The sequence below is a fragment of the Eptatretus burgeri genome, chromosome 17 (assembly GCF_056783735.1).
Source record: "Eptatretus burgeri isolate ZD-2024b chromosome 17, Ebu_testis_v1, whole genome shotgun sequence".
NCBI classification, from domain to species: domain Eukaryota; kingdom Metazoa; phylum Chordata; class Myxini; order Myxiniformes; family Myxinidae; genus Eptatretus; species Eptatretus burgeri.
In genome coordinates this window covers 60930711-60948088 of record NC_140977.1, presented here as the reverse complement: position 1 = coordinate 60948088, position 17378 = coordinate 60930711, and the positions used below count along the sequence as shown (strand labels likewise).

At 43.7% G+C, this 17378-nt stretch overlaps 1 protein-coding gene across 10 annotated transcripts in view; it reads right to left on the bottom strand.

Moving 5' to 3' along the window:
* The window catches only part of TRMT1 (tRNA methyltransferase 1), a 110847-nt gene that overhangs the window by 15469 nt on the left and 78000 nt on the right, over positions 1-17378 (bottom strand). For 9 of the 10 annotated variants that reach the window (XM_085861429.1, XM_085861426.1, XM_085861434.1 and 6 more), the window contains 4 exons: positions 15620-15754; positions 11936-12021; positions 8468-8576; positions 5231-5307 (listed from right to left, as the gene is read on the bottom strand). In XM_085861429.1, coding sequence (XP_085717555.1) covers positions 5231-5307; positions 8468-8576; positions 11936-12021; positions 15620-15754 — 407 coding nt within the window. The remainder of the gene's footprint in view (positions 1-5230; positions 5308-8467; positions 8577-11935; positions 12022-15619; positions 15755-17378) is intronic. The other variant, XM_085861432.1, reaches the window with a different exon arrangement.

Sequence of the window (17378 nt, the reverse complement as noted above, 5' to 3'; positions counted from 1 at the left end):
AGATGGCCGCTAGTCACCCGGGTCTAATGTTCAAACATCCTTAATTTTGAAACCAGACTGCGCAGAAAAACATTTACGGTGTCATTTCCAACTAAATTGGGGATGCCCATTCATTTGGTGATACCTTTGAGGATGTCATAATTCAAGGAAATGAATTTAGGTCAAGGTGAAGGTAAAAATTTATCAAAAAATAAGCAATCAGTTTGCAAAAAATTTGCAAATGAATACCGAGTGGTGTCATTGTGGTGAATTTAGTTATTTAGCCCCTCAGAGGGTGTGCTTGAGGTGGATGTGGCACAGTTATGTATTGTGTATATCCATGCTTAGACTATCTGGGTATAGATGCATTATCTGTAGAGTTCTATGTTTTGTTGACCCTTACCAATAAATAAATCCTGGATATTGACATGTATCTAAGAAGATAGCCTAGATGTAAAATGTGGTATGTTAGTTGGTGCTTTCATTGTGTTTTTATCTTTCAGAATCTTCTCTCCTGCCGTGGTGATTTCGTCACAACCATGCCGAAGCGTCACTTCCTGATGAACCCTACCCGAGCTTTTGTTACATAGCTGTTCACGAAATGGTTGCCACAATGAATCCAACACAGTGTCTGACTCTCCCAGTCCTTCACGCTTTCACCGGGTGTGACACTGTATCTGCATTGGCTAGCAGAGGAAAGAAGACTGCCGAGGAAACTTGGAAGTCTTTCCCAGAGGTAAATGATGCTTTCAATGAACTCCGATGCATGCCAAGTGAGGTCAGTGAAGGATCAATGTTACTGCTAGAGCGATTTGTGGTGCTAATGTATGACCGAACCAGTGAGAGCACGGAAGTGAATCATGCCAGGAAACAGCTCTTCACACAGAAGTCTAGAACTCAATAGAACATTCCTCCAACCCAAGCAACACTCAAACAGCACATCAAGCACACTTGCTACCAGGCCAACTGTTGGAACCAGGCATTGGTCCTAGATCCAGAGATGCCAGAGCCATCTGACTAGGGCTGGACAAATGTCAGGTCAGGTTAGATCTGTGACCTGCTACAGGTACCATGTAAACCTGTACTAACCTGTTCCATGGTCGGGTTGTCGGCGACTAAACCGTCTCCCCCACCAGGTTTTCTGGTGAGGAGGGTGTTTGGATATGGACACCCAGCAGGATAAAAAACAAAACCTGTCAAAGGGTGGAGGAGCTCCTTGTGAGCCAACGGCCATCCATATCTAGTGCCCAACTGTGTCTGCGGACGTCCTCCTGCAGTTGGGTCACTTCTTATTAGGAGGTTGGTGGCAGGATTTGCACTCCGGCCACCGTAAAACCCTTCATTCCGCAAAACGCAAAAACGCAAAAAAATCTGAAAACCCACTCCGTGGGAGTACCTCCTGTGGAGCTTCCCTTCGCAGGGCAGCTCACCGGATGACGGGATTAGGGCAAAGCCTTCGGGACCCCCAATCTTTGATAGGAGGGAAACCACGGGGTAACATCCCTGGGTCAGATTGCGGGAGAGTGTGTCGGAGTGGTGCTGAGGTGTCGTCCACCAGACGGCGGTCTCCTTGGGTTAACCTGAGGAGGACCCTTCAGGTGGGTGCCTGGAATGTCCTATCCCTAAGAGAGGATGATCACCTGTCTCTGTTATCATCTGAGCTCAAGCGTTTGGACATCGGGATTGCAGCTCTCTCTGAGGTTTGGAGACCGGATTGCGGCGAGATAATTGTGGGTGGTTACACCTACTATTGGTCTGGTCGCTCTGATGGTTACCATACCCAAGGAGTTGCTGTAGCTGTGTCCAATAAGCTGACCCCAATGATAATTGAGGTAACACCGGTCAACGAGCGTATTATGAGATTAAGGATTCGTCACTCCTTAGGTGTCATTTCCCTGGTCTCTGTTTATGCTCCGACTGAGGCGAGTGATCTCACCGTGAAGGATGCATTCTACGCCACACTTGAGTCTGTGGTTGATCAGTGCCCCAGACGAGATACACTTATAGTCTTGGGGGATTTCAATGCATCGACTGGAACTGATAGGGACGGTTATGAGGTGTGTGTTGGTCCCCATGGGTCAGGAACTATGAACCAGAATGGCACTAAGTTCCTTGACTTTGCAAGAAGTCATGGACTTAGGGTGGCTGGTTCATGGTTTCAGCGCCCACAAGCTCATCGCTGGACTTGGTATTCCAACGCTGGCGGTGTGGCAAAGGAGATTGACCATGTCCTCATTGACGGTCGTTGGAGGATGATCCAGAACTGCAGGGTCTACCGGAGTGCTCAGTTCCTCAATACTGACCACAGGCTTGTTGTAGCAACTCTAAAGCTGCACCTTAAATCCTGGAGAATGGTACCATCCCAGCCGAGGCTGGATGTTGCCAAGCTCAGGGATGAGAGAGTAGCTGAGGAGTTTGCGAAGAGGCTGAGTGGACACTTGGGGGGTCTGGGTGCTTTGGGGGGTCCTGAAGAGTTGTGGAGCGCCTTCAAGACCACCGTCCTTGATGTTGCCGGTGGATGCCTTGGAGCTCACCGCAAGGCAAAGAAAAATTTTGTCTCTCAAGGGACACTGGATACCATTGACCAGAGTCGCAGGGCCAGGCTGAATGGCAGAGCTGAGCTTTTCAGGGAGCTGAGGCGTAAAACTGTACGTGCACTGAGGGTGGACAAGGAGGCCTATGTGCGAGGAATCTGTGAGGGGGTAGAGCATCACCTGTGGACAGGTGATTCTCGTCCCGCTTACAGGGGAATTCGCGCATTACGTTCATCCAAGCCCATCTCTCGGAGCACTACAGTTCGAGCAGAGAGTGGTAGGCTCTTGACAGAGGAGTCTGAAGTGAAGGCCCGCTGGGCCGGTTACTTTGAGCGGTTGTACCAGGCTGATCCCCCAACTGTCGAGTTGGACGTCAAGGGTGTTACAATCCCTGTTGCTGACCCTCGAATCAACTGTGGTCCACCTACGCTTGTGGAAACACGGGCTGCGGTGAACCAGTTGAAACGGGGCAAAGCTCCAGGGATCTGTGGCATCCATGCCGAACTTCTCAAGGCTGGTGGAAATGCTGCACTCGTGTCGTTGCATGCAGTTTTGTGCTCTGCCTGGAATACAGGCATCATCCCAACTGACTGGAAGAGAGGCCTTGTTGTCCCTCTCTGGAAAGGGAAGGGTGATCGCCAAGACTGCAACAACTACCGAGGGGTGACGCTGCTCTCAGTGCCGGGCAAGGTCTTTGTTCGGATAATTCTCGATAGGGTTCGCCACCATCTGCTTGAGCACCAGCGTCCAGAGCAGTCAGGCTTTACACCAAAGAGGTCAACGATTGACCGTATCCTTGCACTTCGTGTCCTCACCGAACGCAGACGAGAGTTTCGGCAGGGGCTGCTTGCAGCCTATGTTGATCTCTGTAAAGCGTTCGATTCAGTGAATCGGGATGTCCTCTGGAGGATTCTTGGTCTTCGTGGGGTGCCACCAAAACTGATCGATCTGATGTCTGAACTCTACTCTGGTACTGAGAGTGCTGTGAAGTGTGGTGGTACCGCCTCTGACTTATTTCCAGTTGTTACTGGAGTTCGTCAGGGATGTGTACTTGCCCCCACACTTTTCAGCACTAGTATGGACTGGATTCTAGGGAGGATGTCGGAGAGATCAAGTTGCGGTGCGTCATTTGGGAATGTCAAGATCTCGGACCTTGACTTTGCAGATGATGCAGTCATCTTTGCGGAGACTTTAGACATCCTCTTGGGGGCCCTCGAGGTGCTGAATGAGGAGTCGGAGCCGTTGGGATTACGGGTTTCTTGGGTCAAAACTAAGATCCAGGCTTTCGGTGACATCTTGGATGCTGCTGTCCTGTCTGTGTCTGTTTGTGGTGAGGATGTTGAGGTCGTGGAGAGATTCACTTACCTTGGCAGTGATATTCATGTCTCTGCTGGCTGCGAGTCAGAGGTCAATAGACGTCTGGGTCGGGCCTGGGGATTCATGGATTCACTGGATCATGGGGTGTGGCGCTGCCGGTACCTGTGCGGGAGGACGAAAGTCCGAGTCTTCAGGTCCTTGGTACTTCCAGTCTTGCTCTATGGGTGCGAGACTTGGACTCTGACCAAGGATCTGAGACGGAGATTTAATTCCTTTGGTACCAGGTCTCTTCGGAGAATCCTTGGCTATCGCTGGTCGGATTTTGTGTCCAACGAGCGGTTGCTGAGAGAGACTCGGATGAGATTTGTTACCTGCATAGTCCGTGAGCGTCAGTTGCGGCTGTATGGACATGTGGCTCGTTTTCCTGACTCTGATCCTGCTCACCAGATTCTCTCAGCGAGGGAGTCTCATGAGTGGAGGAGGCCAGTGGGTCGACCACGTGCCTCATGGTTGCAACAGGTTGACCATCATCTCAAGGAGATGGGGATGGGCCTGGCATCTGCCTGAGGGATGGCCAGACGGAGGCCCCTAGAGTACCGGCGGAAAGTGGACGCAGCGACGTGCTGTTCTGGCACATGCTCCCATACCTGACCTGACCTGGACAAAGGAAACTGGGTGGCAGCCGCTTTGGACCACTCTCCCCGAAGCATCAAAATCGTGCCATGAATTGATCCGCTATCGCTGTGAGAAAGGATGCACTGGACGGTGCAAGTGTGCCAAAGCTGCGCTCAAGTGCACTGCACTGTGCTTCTGTTCTGGAGGCTGTTAGATTTTGATCACTACCATTACCATCATCATCATTGCTATTAATAAAGTATTAAATAGACTAGCAGCATGGGACTATTCTGTTAATTATTTTTGTATTATTATCCCTATAGTGTCAAAATGGAAGCGAAGTTTCACTATATTGCATAGGTCCAATCCATTCTCTTTACCAAAAGAATGTCCAAAAGTTTTTTACATAATTTGACCTTGATTGAAATGCATTTCCTTGGCTCCTGGCGATCTCAAAAGTATCACCAAACGAATGGCCATTCCAAACTTAGTTGGAAATGACACCTTAAATGTTTTTTTTTGCACTGTTTAGTTCCAAAATTATACGCGTTTGAACATTAGACCCGGTGGACTGGCGGCCATCTTGGATTTGACTTCTCACGGTCCTCAGAGGCCAAATCTGACTTCCCTCCACATCTGAAAATAAACCTTATGGTATTCACTAACTATGTCAGAAAATTCATGCTTTTCTCATAAAACGCACAATTATTGTGCTTATCCGCTGTACTATTTTCTGGATAACAATTACTCCTTCAGCGTAAACTAATATTTAAATCGACCCTTACTGTGATTTTTTCATCAAAATATGAAAAGCTGGGCTAGATTCCACCAGCCGTTCCACTTTCGCTGGATGCAGTTTTTCCTGGAAGAAAGAAAACATAACAGCACAAAAACTGATACAGAACCAACTAGAACGGGCACTCGGTAGAGCGCATACCTCGGCGAGGCTGAACAGTTTACGTTTTGTATCCCACTGATGGGCCGGATCCGGATCCGTACCTGAAACAAAATCGAATAAGCTTGTTCTCATCACTGACCCAACTCAACCATCAAGTTTTGGTATAACCTGTCCACAACTTTTTGAGACCGTGCTATATATCGTCTTTGGTTCGATCTCTCAGTGGTGAAGAATCACTTTAAGAATTCACGTATCTGGATCCGGATATGGATCTACACCAAGATCTAATCAATTCGTCCTTGTCACACACCCAACCTGTCCACCAAATTTCAGCCAAATCCGTCGAGATATCCTGGTCACAGACAACCAGACCGAAAAGAAAATATAACCTCCATCCACTTTTGGTGGCAGAGGTAACAAAAGAGTTCATGGAATATCTTACAGTTTTAATTTAACAATTTAATTATATACTTGCAGTGTTCAAGCATATAATTAAATTCAAATAAAATTATGATTTTAAAGGTCATACTAAAAAAAAATTCCAGAAATTTAGCGTGAGTGATAGTGTCTTATACACAACCTCATTAAACATGTCCAAGTACTGCTAAAAGGGTGGTTTTGAAAGTGTCAAGAAGGTGATTTGTGCTCTACAGTGTTCAAAACAACATCTGTCCAATCTCTAGAATGAGCTTTCAAACTTGTCTCCCTCCTCTAAAACCTGGTGGTGCCTTGTCAAGTCTGTCTCTGGTGTATGCTCCCCTTCCATCCCTTCACTCACTCCAAATGGCACCAAAGCCAACTCCAATCATGAGAAAGCCAAATGCTTCAATTCTGAGTTTGCTTCAAAATCTAGTGTCTCTAACGCTATCTCTAACTCTATCTCTAACTCTATCTCTAACTCTCTCTCTTCACACACTTCCCAGTCATACCCAACTGCTCCTGAATTCTGTCTTTTGCACTGGAGAAGATTTAAAAGTTTCTGGTAATCCTCAACTCTGACACCGTCACTGGACTGGACTGGACGGCATCAGCTCACGTATCATAAAAAAATCTGCTCTGCTGCTATTGCACTTCCTCTCTCTGCCCTTTTCACCCAGTCATTTACCTGAGGTCATCTTCTATCTGCTTGGAAATCAGCCAACATCACAGCATTATATAAAAAGGTGTAAACAGGGAACCCCTTAACTACAGAGCAATTAGCTTACTTCCAATGATCAGCAGGGTCATGGAATCAATCATTGTAGTTGACATAAAATAATACCTTTTCCCCAACAGCCTCATCAATTTGGATTCAGAACTGGTCACTCCACTTTGAACATGCTGCTTCTACTCTCTCAACAATGGATGAAGGCTCTCAATATCAGACATGAGATCAGGGCTGTCTCTCTAAACATATCTCGAGCTTTCGATAAAGTCTAGCATCTTGCCTTGCTCTCCAAACTGTCTGCCTATGGAATTCAAAGCCAACTCCATCCTTGGACTACTGACTTTGACCACTCTCGTCGGCAACATGTGGCTCTCAACAGAACCGATTCTTCTTCTTTCCCCATCAAGCCTGGTGTACCTCAAGGCAGTGTTCTATATCCTATCATATTCCTATTACAAAATCACAAACTGGTCAAACACTTGGAACACGTCTTTCAATCCTGAGAAATCCCACACACTCACTCATTCTCTCTCTTCGAAAGGACTGTTCTGCAAACCCTCCGATCTACTTTCCCAACAACCATCTCAGAGGTTCAGTCACTCAAACTCCTGAGTCTCACAATCATCCATGATCTCCCTTGGGAGATCATGGATGATGGTGATCATCTTGGGACCACATTTCAAAGTTGGCCTCCAAAGCCAGATGCCGAATGGGCATCCTCCATCATGAAAAGTCCTTCCTTGGCATACTTGAGCTCCTATCCACCAACAAGGCTTTCATCAACAGCTTGATGGAGAAGTGCTCTCCCTTCTGGGCTGGCTCCTCTGCCTCACATAAAAAGGTGTAAGAAGGTGCTCAACTTGACACAGTGGAAATCAAGACTTTCAACATCATTGGAATCTGTCTTGATGAAGCTGAGTCTATGGACCTATCAGTTTGCAATCGCTAACAGGTCAGTGGTCTCTTTGTCTTGTTCTGCCTCATTTTTGGTCTTGCTCCCTCTGACCTCTCTGTGCTCTGCTCCCCCCACCCCCTTCCCAGTGCAAGTCCAAAGGCCACATGCAGGACGCACGTGGTACACCAGCAACCCCCCCCCCAGTGAAACTGCCTAAATCAATCACTTCCAATCATTTATTCCTCTCTTTTTCCACCTGTGAAACCACCTTCCCCACTCTGTTCACCACCATCTCAGGTCATCCCCATCCAAAGTCACGATCTTTTCGACACCCGTTAAACCACCCCTGACCTCCCCAAATTTTGCTTATGTATCCAACTTGTCCACCTCGTGTTCTCCCCTACCCCTCATCGTTACCTGCATCCCTTGTTTGTCCGTCTACATCTACCTTCTCTCTCCACCCTGCCATTGGCGTTTCCCATTTCTCCTGCTGTTCCCTTTGTTATGTTGTGTCCTGTTCTGTGTCCTAGCTCTTTCACGAGCCTTGACCATACATTAAAAAAAGTATGTAATTAATTTTAAATAAAATAGAGACTTCAAAAGTTGTAAAAACAAAAAAAAACAAATATCCGGAAGTTTATTGCTTTTGATTCAGCATCTTATACACCACCTTATTTCTTAGACACTACCATATTTAACACAATACATAAGTTCTTCGTGCATGTTGTTTGTGTCCTTTATTATGTCCTTGAAAACAGTAAGTTTCCTATTAGGAATGATTTTCAATTTTGTGTGACTGCCAGGCAGGCAGATGGAGTAAAAAAAATCTCATTCCTTTGTTTGCATGCACAATCAGGACGAATTCAGAGCCAAAACACTGTTAAACTACAAGTTCGTTTTCTGATTCGTGTTCAACATATAAAATTCAATTGAAATAAAATTGTTCCTCAATCATAAATTGACGTTTGTAGACGGACGGATGGACAGAAGTGAATCTATTGCTTAACCCAGCTTTTAGCTTGTGTGTGGGATAAAGATAAGCATCTCATGGCAACTATGAAACCCATAAACAACTTACTCACCCAGCACCTCATGATGTCCCACAGCACAGTTGCTGGAGCATTGGTCTTAATTGCATTTTTGCAAGCGTGAGACAAAGAAACGTCATATCCAGCATGAAGAATTGCTGATCTGGAGAAACATTAAATATCAGAGATTATATTTCAGCAAAAGAAAGGATTCAAAACTCTTTACAATTTCCACCTTCCTCATATTTATATTAGCATTTTATACACTCAGAAGTGAACACGGCTTGGAGAGAACAATTACAGAAATAAACCCATAAACAAAGATACAAAATAACTATGAATTAAACTGCAATCAAGTTAGAATCAAGACTAACTTGTAAAATTGTACAAGTTGCACAAATATATTTCCCCTACTATATTGATATTCAATGTGTTCAACCTCACGGAAATAGAACAAAAAATGGAGGAAGGCTCTTAACATCTGGCACTTAAAATTTAGCACAACCAAAACAAAAACATGGATAATGTCCTTTAGTTATGCTGGTTAATAAAAAAGAACAGCATCATTGTTGGACAAAGCAAACAGGTTTTTGAGATTCAATGTTTATGATGGTCACAACACAACACGAAGGAATATTCTGATTAAAACAAAGTGTATAAGTAGATAAAGAATGCAAAAAAAAAGTCAACTCAAACGTTATATGAGAACACCATTTGATTTTTCTTCACGTCGCCTTAAAAAAAAAAGAAAAAAAAGAAAGAAAGAAAGGTTTGACGCAGAATTGTGTAACAAATACGGGACTTTCTAAATGATGTGTGCATGAAAATGAGGCCTTTTACGTGTGTGCTGAGTGTGCGTTTTCAGTGACTCACTTCCGCTATATGGGGCACTTTTAACCTGCTGTTGCTAGGGTGAAATACAAGTCAAATAGTCTTTTTAAACATGTATTTTTAACAGTCCTCATAGCTCCCACAGACACCCCCCCCCCCCAAACATGATTAATAGTAAATATCATCATCACAACAAGAAGGGAGCTCCTTATTGTCACGGTGTTGCCAGATAGGCCTCCACCCACATTATTACATCATCATACACACTTGGACTAAGTTTAATTTAAATCCCTGAACTCAGATTCAAAAATTAAAACATTCTGTGACCAGACCATGCGTCTGATCATATTGAAATTATAAAAGCATATGCCCCATGACTACTACATCATAATTGTCATGTTTCACGTGAATTGATGAAGCGATTCAAGAGAAATAATATTTTTTAAGACTTTCGTTCAATCCAAAAAGGCAGCCAGACCATGTGACCTATTAATTATTCTTGAACACCCTGGTGTCCCCAAGATTTAGGGAACATGTGGATGAAGTTTCCCCTCCATCTGACAAGTCATTTTGGAGAAGAAGATTTTGAAGGTTTTTGTGTTAAAAACAATATGGCTGCAAAACCACATGATCGATGACGTCATCAATTTTATTCCCAACCAAATTAGCCCAAGATGACCTGACATTTTTTTTTTAACACTGATCAGATAAAGCGTTCAACATATGCAATTATGATGAATCCACCCAGGACATTATCAAACAAGAAAAAGAGCAATCAGAGATTGCAGACCCAAGCCAGGACTTGTTTTGTGTGGTGTTTGTGTATTTTTGTGTGGCGTTTGTGTACTGGTGTGCTACGTAATTAATGAGACATAATTAGAACTGCCACTTTATAACTGCTGGCAGTGATGACCGGGTACCAAGACGTCCTGCTTTGATGCAATCCCGCTTTGATTGGAAACCTGACCCTGATCCATGAAGTTTTTTTTATTATTATTCAATTGAATTTAGAATGGGATAAAAATAAATTAAATTCAAATCAAATGCAAGTCCTGCATTGGAGTAATCAGAAGAAACCCAAACAATAAAAAAAGCAAAGATGAAGTCATCAGGAGGAACCTGGATAGGATTCGCATATCAGCTGCTACTCTTCTACCCTCAAACCCATCCAGGCACAGCCAAGTGAGCCTCATTCAAAAAAAAAAAAACAATTTTTAAGATCAAAAAAATAGTATGACAGACAGACAAGCCGGTAGGCGGCCATGGGTCGCCGAGCATCCGATGACCTTTGACCCCTGATCCGAGTTAATCCAGTACTAAGTACTTTCGAAATTGCAATCAAATCGGTTAACCAGTGTATGAGCAAGGGGGCTTTGAATGATCATTTTGCCCGAACAATGCACTCATTGACCTTTGACCCCTGACCTAACCGAGATAGGTCAATATGTCCTGAAGCAAAGTTGTAGTACTCATTGAGTACTTTGTAACTTTGAACTTTCATTCATATCGGTTAATCCGTGTTGGAGCAAGGGTGGCTTGAATGGTAGTTTCGCCCAAAAAATGCACTTATTGAACTTTGACCCCTGACCTCCTCGAGATAAGTCATTATGCAAATGAGCAAAGTTGTAGTACTCATTACGGTCCATAAGCCTGTAAAGATTCATTCGATTCGGTTCAACCGTCTTGGAGCTAGTGTACTTTGAATTTTCAGCGGGAATGCTCAAAGGCCCTCGGACACCCAAGTTGAGAGGGTTGCCATTTGGAAACTATAAGATATAGAACAAAATGGATGTCAAATAGCAGATAGAGAATGACCTTAAGCTTGTGCATACCAAATCTCATCGAGTTCCATCTACTGATAACTACTCGGTATCAATTTGAATGAAAAGTACCGAAAATGCGGTTTGATCTCGGAAATCCCAAAAGTTTGAGGGGGTGCTGTGGGTGAACAAAGATATAAATCGAAAATCCAGCTCGATCGTTTGTGCACAATGCATTCCAGATGATTAGTGTGAATTTTCATGACCATCTGACCATAACCCGAGGAGGAGTAGCATTTGGCGCAAAGGCACCTCCAACTCTCGCATATTATCGATTTTTGCACTAATTGACCTTTGACCCCTGACCTAAGCAATATCGGTCAATATGTCCTGAGGCAAAGTTGTAGCACTCATTGCGTGCTATGAACCTGCAGTTTCATTCGGATCGATGCACTCACCTGGTCGCTAGGGGACCTTCAATTTTCGCCAATTTTCGGGCATACCCCATTTGTAGGGGGCGCTGCGGGTAAACGATTCCATATATCACAAAAAACGGAATATATTTGGTAGAGCATCACCGGTAGATGATGCTGCCCAATTCCATAAGCCTACGTGGGATAATGGCTTTCGGAATTGATTTCGCGTGAACGGTACCGATTTTGAAGGTTTTTCGGCTGTTGCTAGGGAACCAAAGCGTCCCTAGCAACCATCACAATTTCCAAAGCACTAGGTCATAAGATGTACCTACCACCCGAGTTTGGTCAAAATCAGCCCACGTGTACTACCAATTATGCTGATGACAAACGAACAAACATCCAAACAAACAGACAGAATTACTGACAATAAGGGTCACCCATTTCGCCAACCCAACAGACAAATACTACAGAACAACCTACTTGGCAAAAAAAAAAATTGCCAAGTAAAAACCAACCTCATCTGCAGCATCGAAGGCGTGTTGACATGCACCACACTACTCAAATGATCCAAACAATAGTACAAAGGACAATTGTGTAGTTCCTGAAAAGAAAAAAAAAGTTTAATTTTGCCAGTGCTGAGAGGGTCATAAACAGAAGGAGAGAGAAAAAAAAGAGAGAAGAAATTTTTTAAAAGACAACAAAGACATCTTCATCAATGATCTCTCTGACTTTATGCAAAATCCTCTATATCTATTTTCACATGTTGTGGTTCTAACAAAACCGCATGCCTCTAAGGCAATGGCACCCAACATAAAGTGATCCCCAGGCAGTTATTTTGTGAGTCTTTGTACAGTTCGACCTTCCCCTCGTGTCTAGTGGGTTAACGGGATGAAGTGTGTTGTGTGGGTCTCCTAGTAAGGTCAATTAAATATCTCTTTCTCCTATTCAGATTTCTAATCCAACCCTTTCCTTTTAGCCATGGTACAAATCAAACAAGCAAGCATACACACCATGCAATATGTGAGGTGTAACTGATAAGTCACAAGCCGAATGAGACTGATAAGTAATAACCACACGACAAACGAGACCACACGCACATGGCGCGCCATTATTTCATTCAAATCTGCACCCCAATTTCCAACCGGCATCTCACCTTACTTCACTACTCGCTCACCAAACCTCACACCTCGACCACAAACGCCTCCTGCACATGGGAAAGATATTCCCGCACCCCCTCATACCTCTGCATCGCTACAATTCGCCACTATCCAGGAGTGCTGCATGACTAGGTCTGTCCTCGGACTGCACGATGCGGGGCTGAGCAACGGATATTAATAGCTTGACCGCATCTCGCCGGGGATGTCCCGGGTGAACACGCGGGATTGAAACGAGCCTCGTCCAGTCGCCAGAACACAGCAAGACAGGGGTGACAAAGGAGGGGTCGCGGGAAGGGCAATCCGGGAGTTTGGTATGGGGCCCGGTTGTGCATTTTGGCTCATGAGAGGGGCCCGTGGGTGGCGGGTGTGCACTGCTATTCGGCATTCAGACTGCATTCTAAGCAAGTTCAGGGCCAGGGTGTCGGCTCATATCCTCTGTTGAGTCGGGAGCTCTGGGCCGTGTCGAGCCGGATGAGCGAATGAGACCGTTTCCGGCCCCAGAAGCCTGGCAGGGCGTGGCTAGGGCCGCTGTAGCCCAATAGAGAAGCAGGATTCTGGTCACAGCGCGTCGCTTTCAGATCGTCACCGCACACTTCGCCTGGGGCTTGTACAAGGCGGAGCATGGAGCCGCTCGCTCCTCTTCTTCGCCCCCTTCTTCTCTGCTCCTCTCGGCTGTTCGTTGGCTGCTCTTCGTTGTCTCTGCCCTTCGCTGGCTTTTCACTTGCTGTTGGTGTGCTACGGTGGGACGTAGTTCTTCTTGAGGCCCAGTGCAGAGCGCACATTGCCACAAGCCCCGGCAAAGTGACTAAGCCAGAGATAATGCGCCACATCTTGAGGTGGGAACGCTCAGGCGGAGCATCCCTCGGAGGTACACGCTACACTAACAGACCTATACACGTCTAGGTTAAGGATCTTTCGCCTTGCACATCTTCTCTTATCTCTCTCTCTCTTTTCACCCCTCTATCCCATCTCCTTTGAACGCACAAAAGAGCATTAATGACTTGCAATCCCATTTTCCTCTGGTACGACACCACACCTCTCACTCCGACACCTTGGACACCAGTATTCCTCCCTCCTACCTCTCCCTAAGCATACTGGATTGTGTTGGCCTGCCGACTGCACCAGGTATTGCGAGGCTGTTTATTCTCATCTTCTCTTTTTCTCTCTGGGCTATATCTAATCTTCCTCTTCCTGGTGTGTGTGTGTGTGTGTGTGTGTGTGTGTGTGTGTGTGTGTGTGTGTGTGTGTGTGTGTGTGTGTGCGTGTGTGTGCGTGTGTGTGTGTGTGCGTGTGTGTGTGTGTGTGTGTGTGTGCGTGTGTGTGCGCGCGCGCGCCTGTCCTATTTTAAGTTAAGATTGTAGAAGTTCTAACAGGATAAGTCTGCTCTGTGTGTGCTTTTATAAGATTGCTTGCCTTATGTCACACCCCACAAATTATTTGTTCTCCTCTGTACATACCAATAAACCCAATTTACTGTGCCACATACCTTTCCTCGCCATTGTAAAGAAATGCTTGTCTAGAAATGTTCCCAGCTCGTTTTCATCTTTTCCTTCATTGGTCCAGCATGGTTCATACTCTTGCTTAGCCAGGACGTTATTCCCCAACGATCTGTTCCCGTGCCGGTATGTTCTTTGCAGTTACGCTCGGCTGCATCTGTTCTGGTAAGGTGATCCAGTTTGAGAAAGGCGAACCGAGGACGTGTCCCCCGGTAATTAAACCACGTGACCTTTAGGTAAACGGTATCAGACGGAGGATCCTAAGTCACGTCGTCGAGTTATCGGTGTTCACAGTCGATTAGCAACCCGCCGCGTCACGAAGTTATTCATGTGTGACGGCCTGCAATTCCGGAGAGTCTGGTGGGAACCCGAGGTAGCTCACCCCCTCGTGGTCTTCCTTGCCCCCGACCCCGGGTCTGCAACACTGACTCCACTCTGTGCCGTGACATCCCCCATCCTTCAGACAGACAGGCTACAGCCTCTTTCCACTCTACAGACCTTGAAAAAAAAACTCACAAGCTGGTCAAACACTTGGAATGTCTTTCAATAATGACAAATCTTACACTCTCAAGATCTCTCTCCAGAAGTACTGTCTGGCAAACCCTCCTATCCACCTTCTTAACAATCCTCTTGAGGAGGTTCAGCCAAACTCCTGGGTCTCATGATCATCCATGATCTTTCTTGGTCAAACCACATTTCGAAGTTGGCCTCCAAAGCCAGCCGCTGAATGGGCATCCTTGATTGAACAAAGTCCTTCCTTGCTCAAAGTCCTCCTCTGCCTCACATCATGCTCAGCTTGATGCTGTGCAAACCAAGGCCTTCAAGATCACTGGACTATCCCACGATGAAGTTGAGTCTATGGGTCTATCACTTAACCATCGTAGACAGGTCGGTGGTCTTTCTGTCTTCTTCCACGTCCTTTCTGGTCTTGCACCCTCTGCTCTTTCCGTACTTTGTCCCCCCCCCTCCCTTTTCCAGGTTTCTGTAGGGTTCACACAGTCCACCATTAAATCCCTTCTGGTGAAACTACCTAAATCCAGGATCACTGCTGACCTCCACTCATTCATTTCTCTTTTTTCCTGCTGGTGGAACTAACTTCCACATTCTCTTCAATCTCATTCTTCCCTCCAGGTATTCAAGACAGCTGTTCACTCCCATCTCAGATCGTCCCCAATCCAAAACCATCCCTCAGTAACCTCACTCAAATCCCTCCTCCTTCCAATTTTCCCTCCTTCGAGTTTCTTTCTATGTCCAACTTGTCCACCCCATGCATGCATGTGTTGCATCTTGATCTGTTTAGTGAACTAGCTCTTCCATGAGCTTCGACTATGTATACAAAGGAAAAGAAAAAAAAAAGAAGATAAAATAAAAGATTTTAGAAAAACAAGAGGCAAATGAAAAACTTTACTTTTAATAGGCTAAGATAGCATTAAGGATATCAAAAAATAAATGCCAAACACACTCATGAGGTTTCTGTTGAAAAGAATGATCTGTTTAAAAATGCACTTTCACTCACAATTATGCTTTGATCAACTGAAATGCTTACCTCAGTCATGACTGTGATCATTCCAATTATCCGGCTTGTTGTTCTAAACCTTGCCGGGTTCCGTTGTACAGCCGACAAAATATTCCGAATAAAACTTTCATGATGCATTGATTCTGCCCAAATAGGGCCTCCAAGCTGAAGTTAGGAAAACAAAATGGAGAGTTAAACAAACAAAAATGACCGCATTGTGGTCACACACAATATATATATATATATAAAAATATATATATATATATATATATATATATATAAAAAAAATATATATATATATATATATATATGTATATGTATATATATATATATATATATATGTATATATATATATATATATATATATATATATATATATATATATATATATATATATATATATATATATATATATATATATATATATATATATATATATATATATATATATATATATATATATATATATATATATATATATATATATATATATATATATATATATATATATATATATATATATATATATATATATATATATATGTATATATATATATATATGTATATATATATATATATATATATATATATATATATATATATATATATATATATGTATATATATGTATATATATATATATGTATATATATATATATATATATATATATATATATATATATATATATATATATATATATATATATATATATATATATATATATATATATATATATATATATATATATATATATATATATATATATATATATATATGTATATATATATATATATATATATATATATATATATATATATATATATATATATATATATATATATATATATATATATATATATATATTTCTATATACATATATTTCTATATATATATATATATATATATATTTCGATATATATATATATATATATATATATATATATATATATATATATATCTATATATATATATATATATATATATATATTGTTGTGGTTGACGAAATTCGCAAACCACCATTCAGGTCCCTTAGGTGAGATATCTCTGTAAGTATATGTGTAGTTAGGCCCAAACCCGTTGTTTAGGGGGAATAAATGTCATTCATTCGGGCTGCGACCCCTCCAGATAGCCGTTTTTCTTTTACTATCTTTATTTTGGACCAGCCGCCATTACTACCATTACTACCACCACCAACCACGTCTCAACAGCCATCACACAACAACCACCAACCGCAACGCCGCTTCACAACAACAACGCCAACAGCCACGACCTTTACCGTCACAACTCGCCCTCGCAACCATCGCATCACCGTCATTCCCGCGCCGCTTGTGGGCACCGATACTGGACTCGTGCAGGGCGCGCACCGAGCAGCGGGTGCAGAAACACCAGCCTTTCCAAAGAAATCGGATCAAAAACGACTCACGCCCACTTCTGTTCCGTCCTATCAGCGAGCATGGGGCGATTTGGCCCCGCCTCCAGGTGCGTCGGAGTAATATCGCTATATGCAGATTCATGGATCAAAAAGCATTCACGCCCACTTTTCCTCTGTCCAATGGGGAGCCAGCCAGAGGTAAAGGGTCGAAGGTGAAAGAGCGAAGCCACGGGGGGCTATAAAGGGCCGCGTTCGCTCGCCAAAAAGGCAGTTGAGTTGGGAGTTGGTGGAGTCGAGTTGAGTTGGGAAGAAGAAGAAGTAGTGAGTTGAGTTGAGTGGAGTTGAGTTGGGAAGAGAGGGAGTTGGAAGGAGTCAGTCAAGGGAAGTGGAGTTGGGAAGTGAAGTTGGAAAGAGTCAG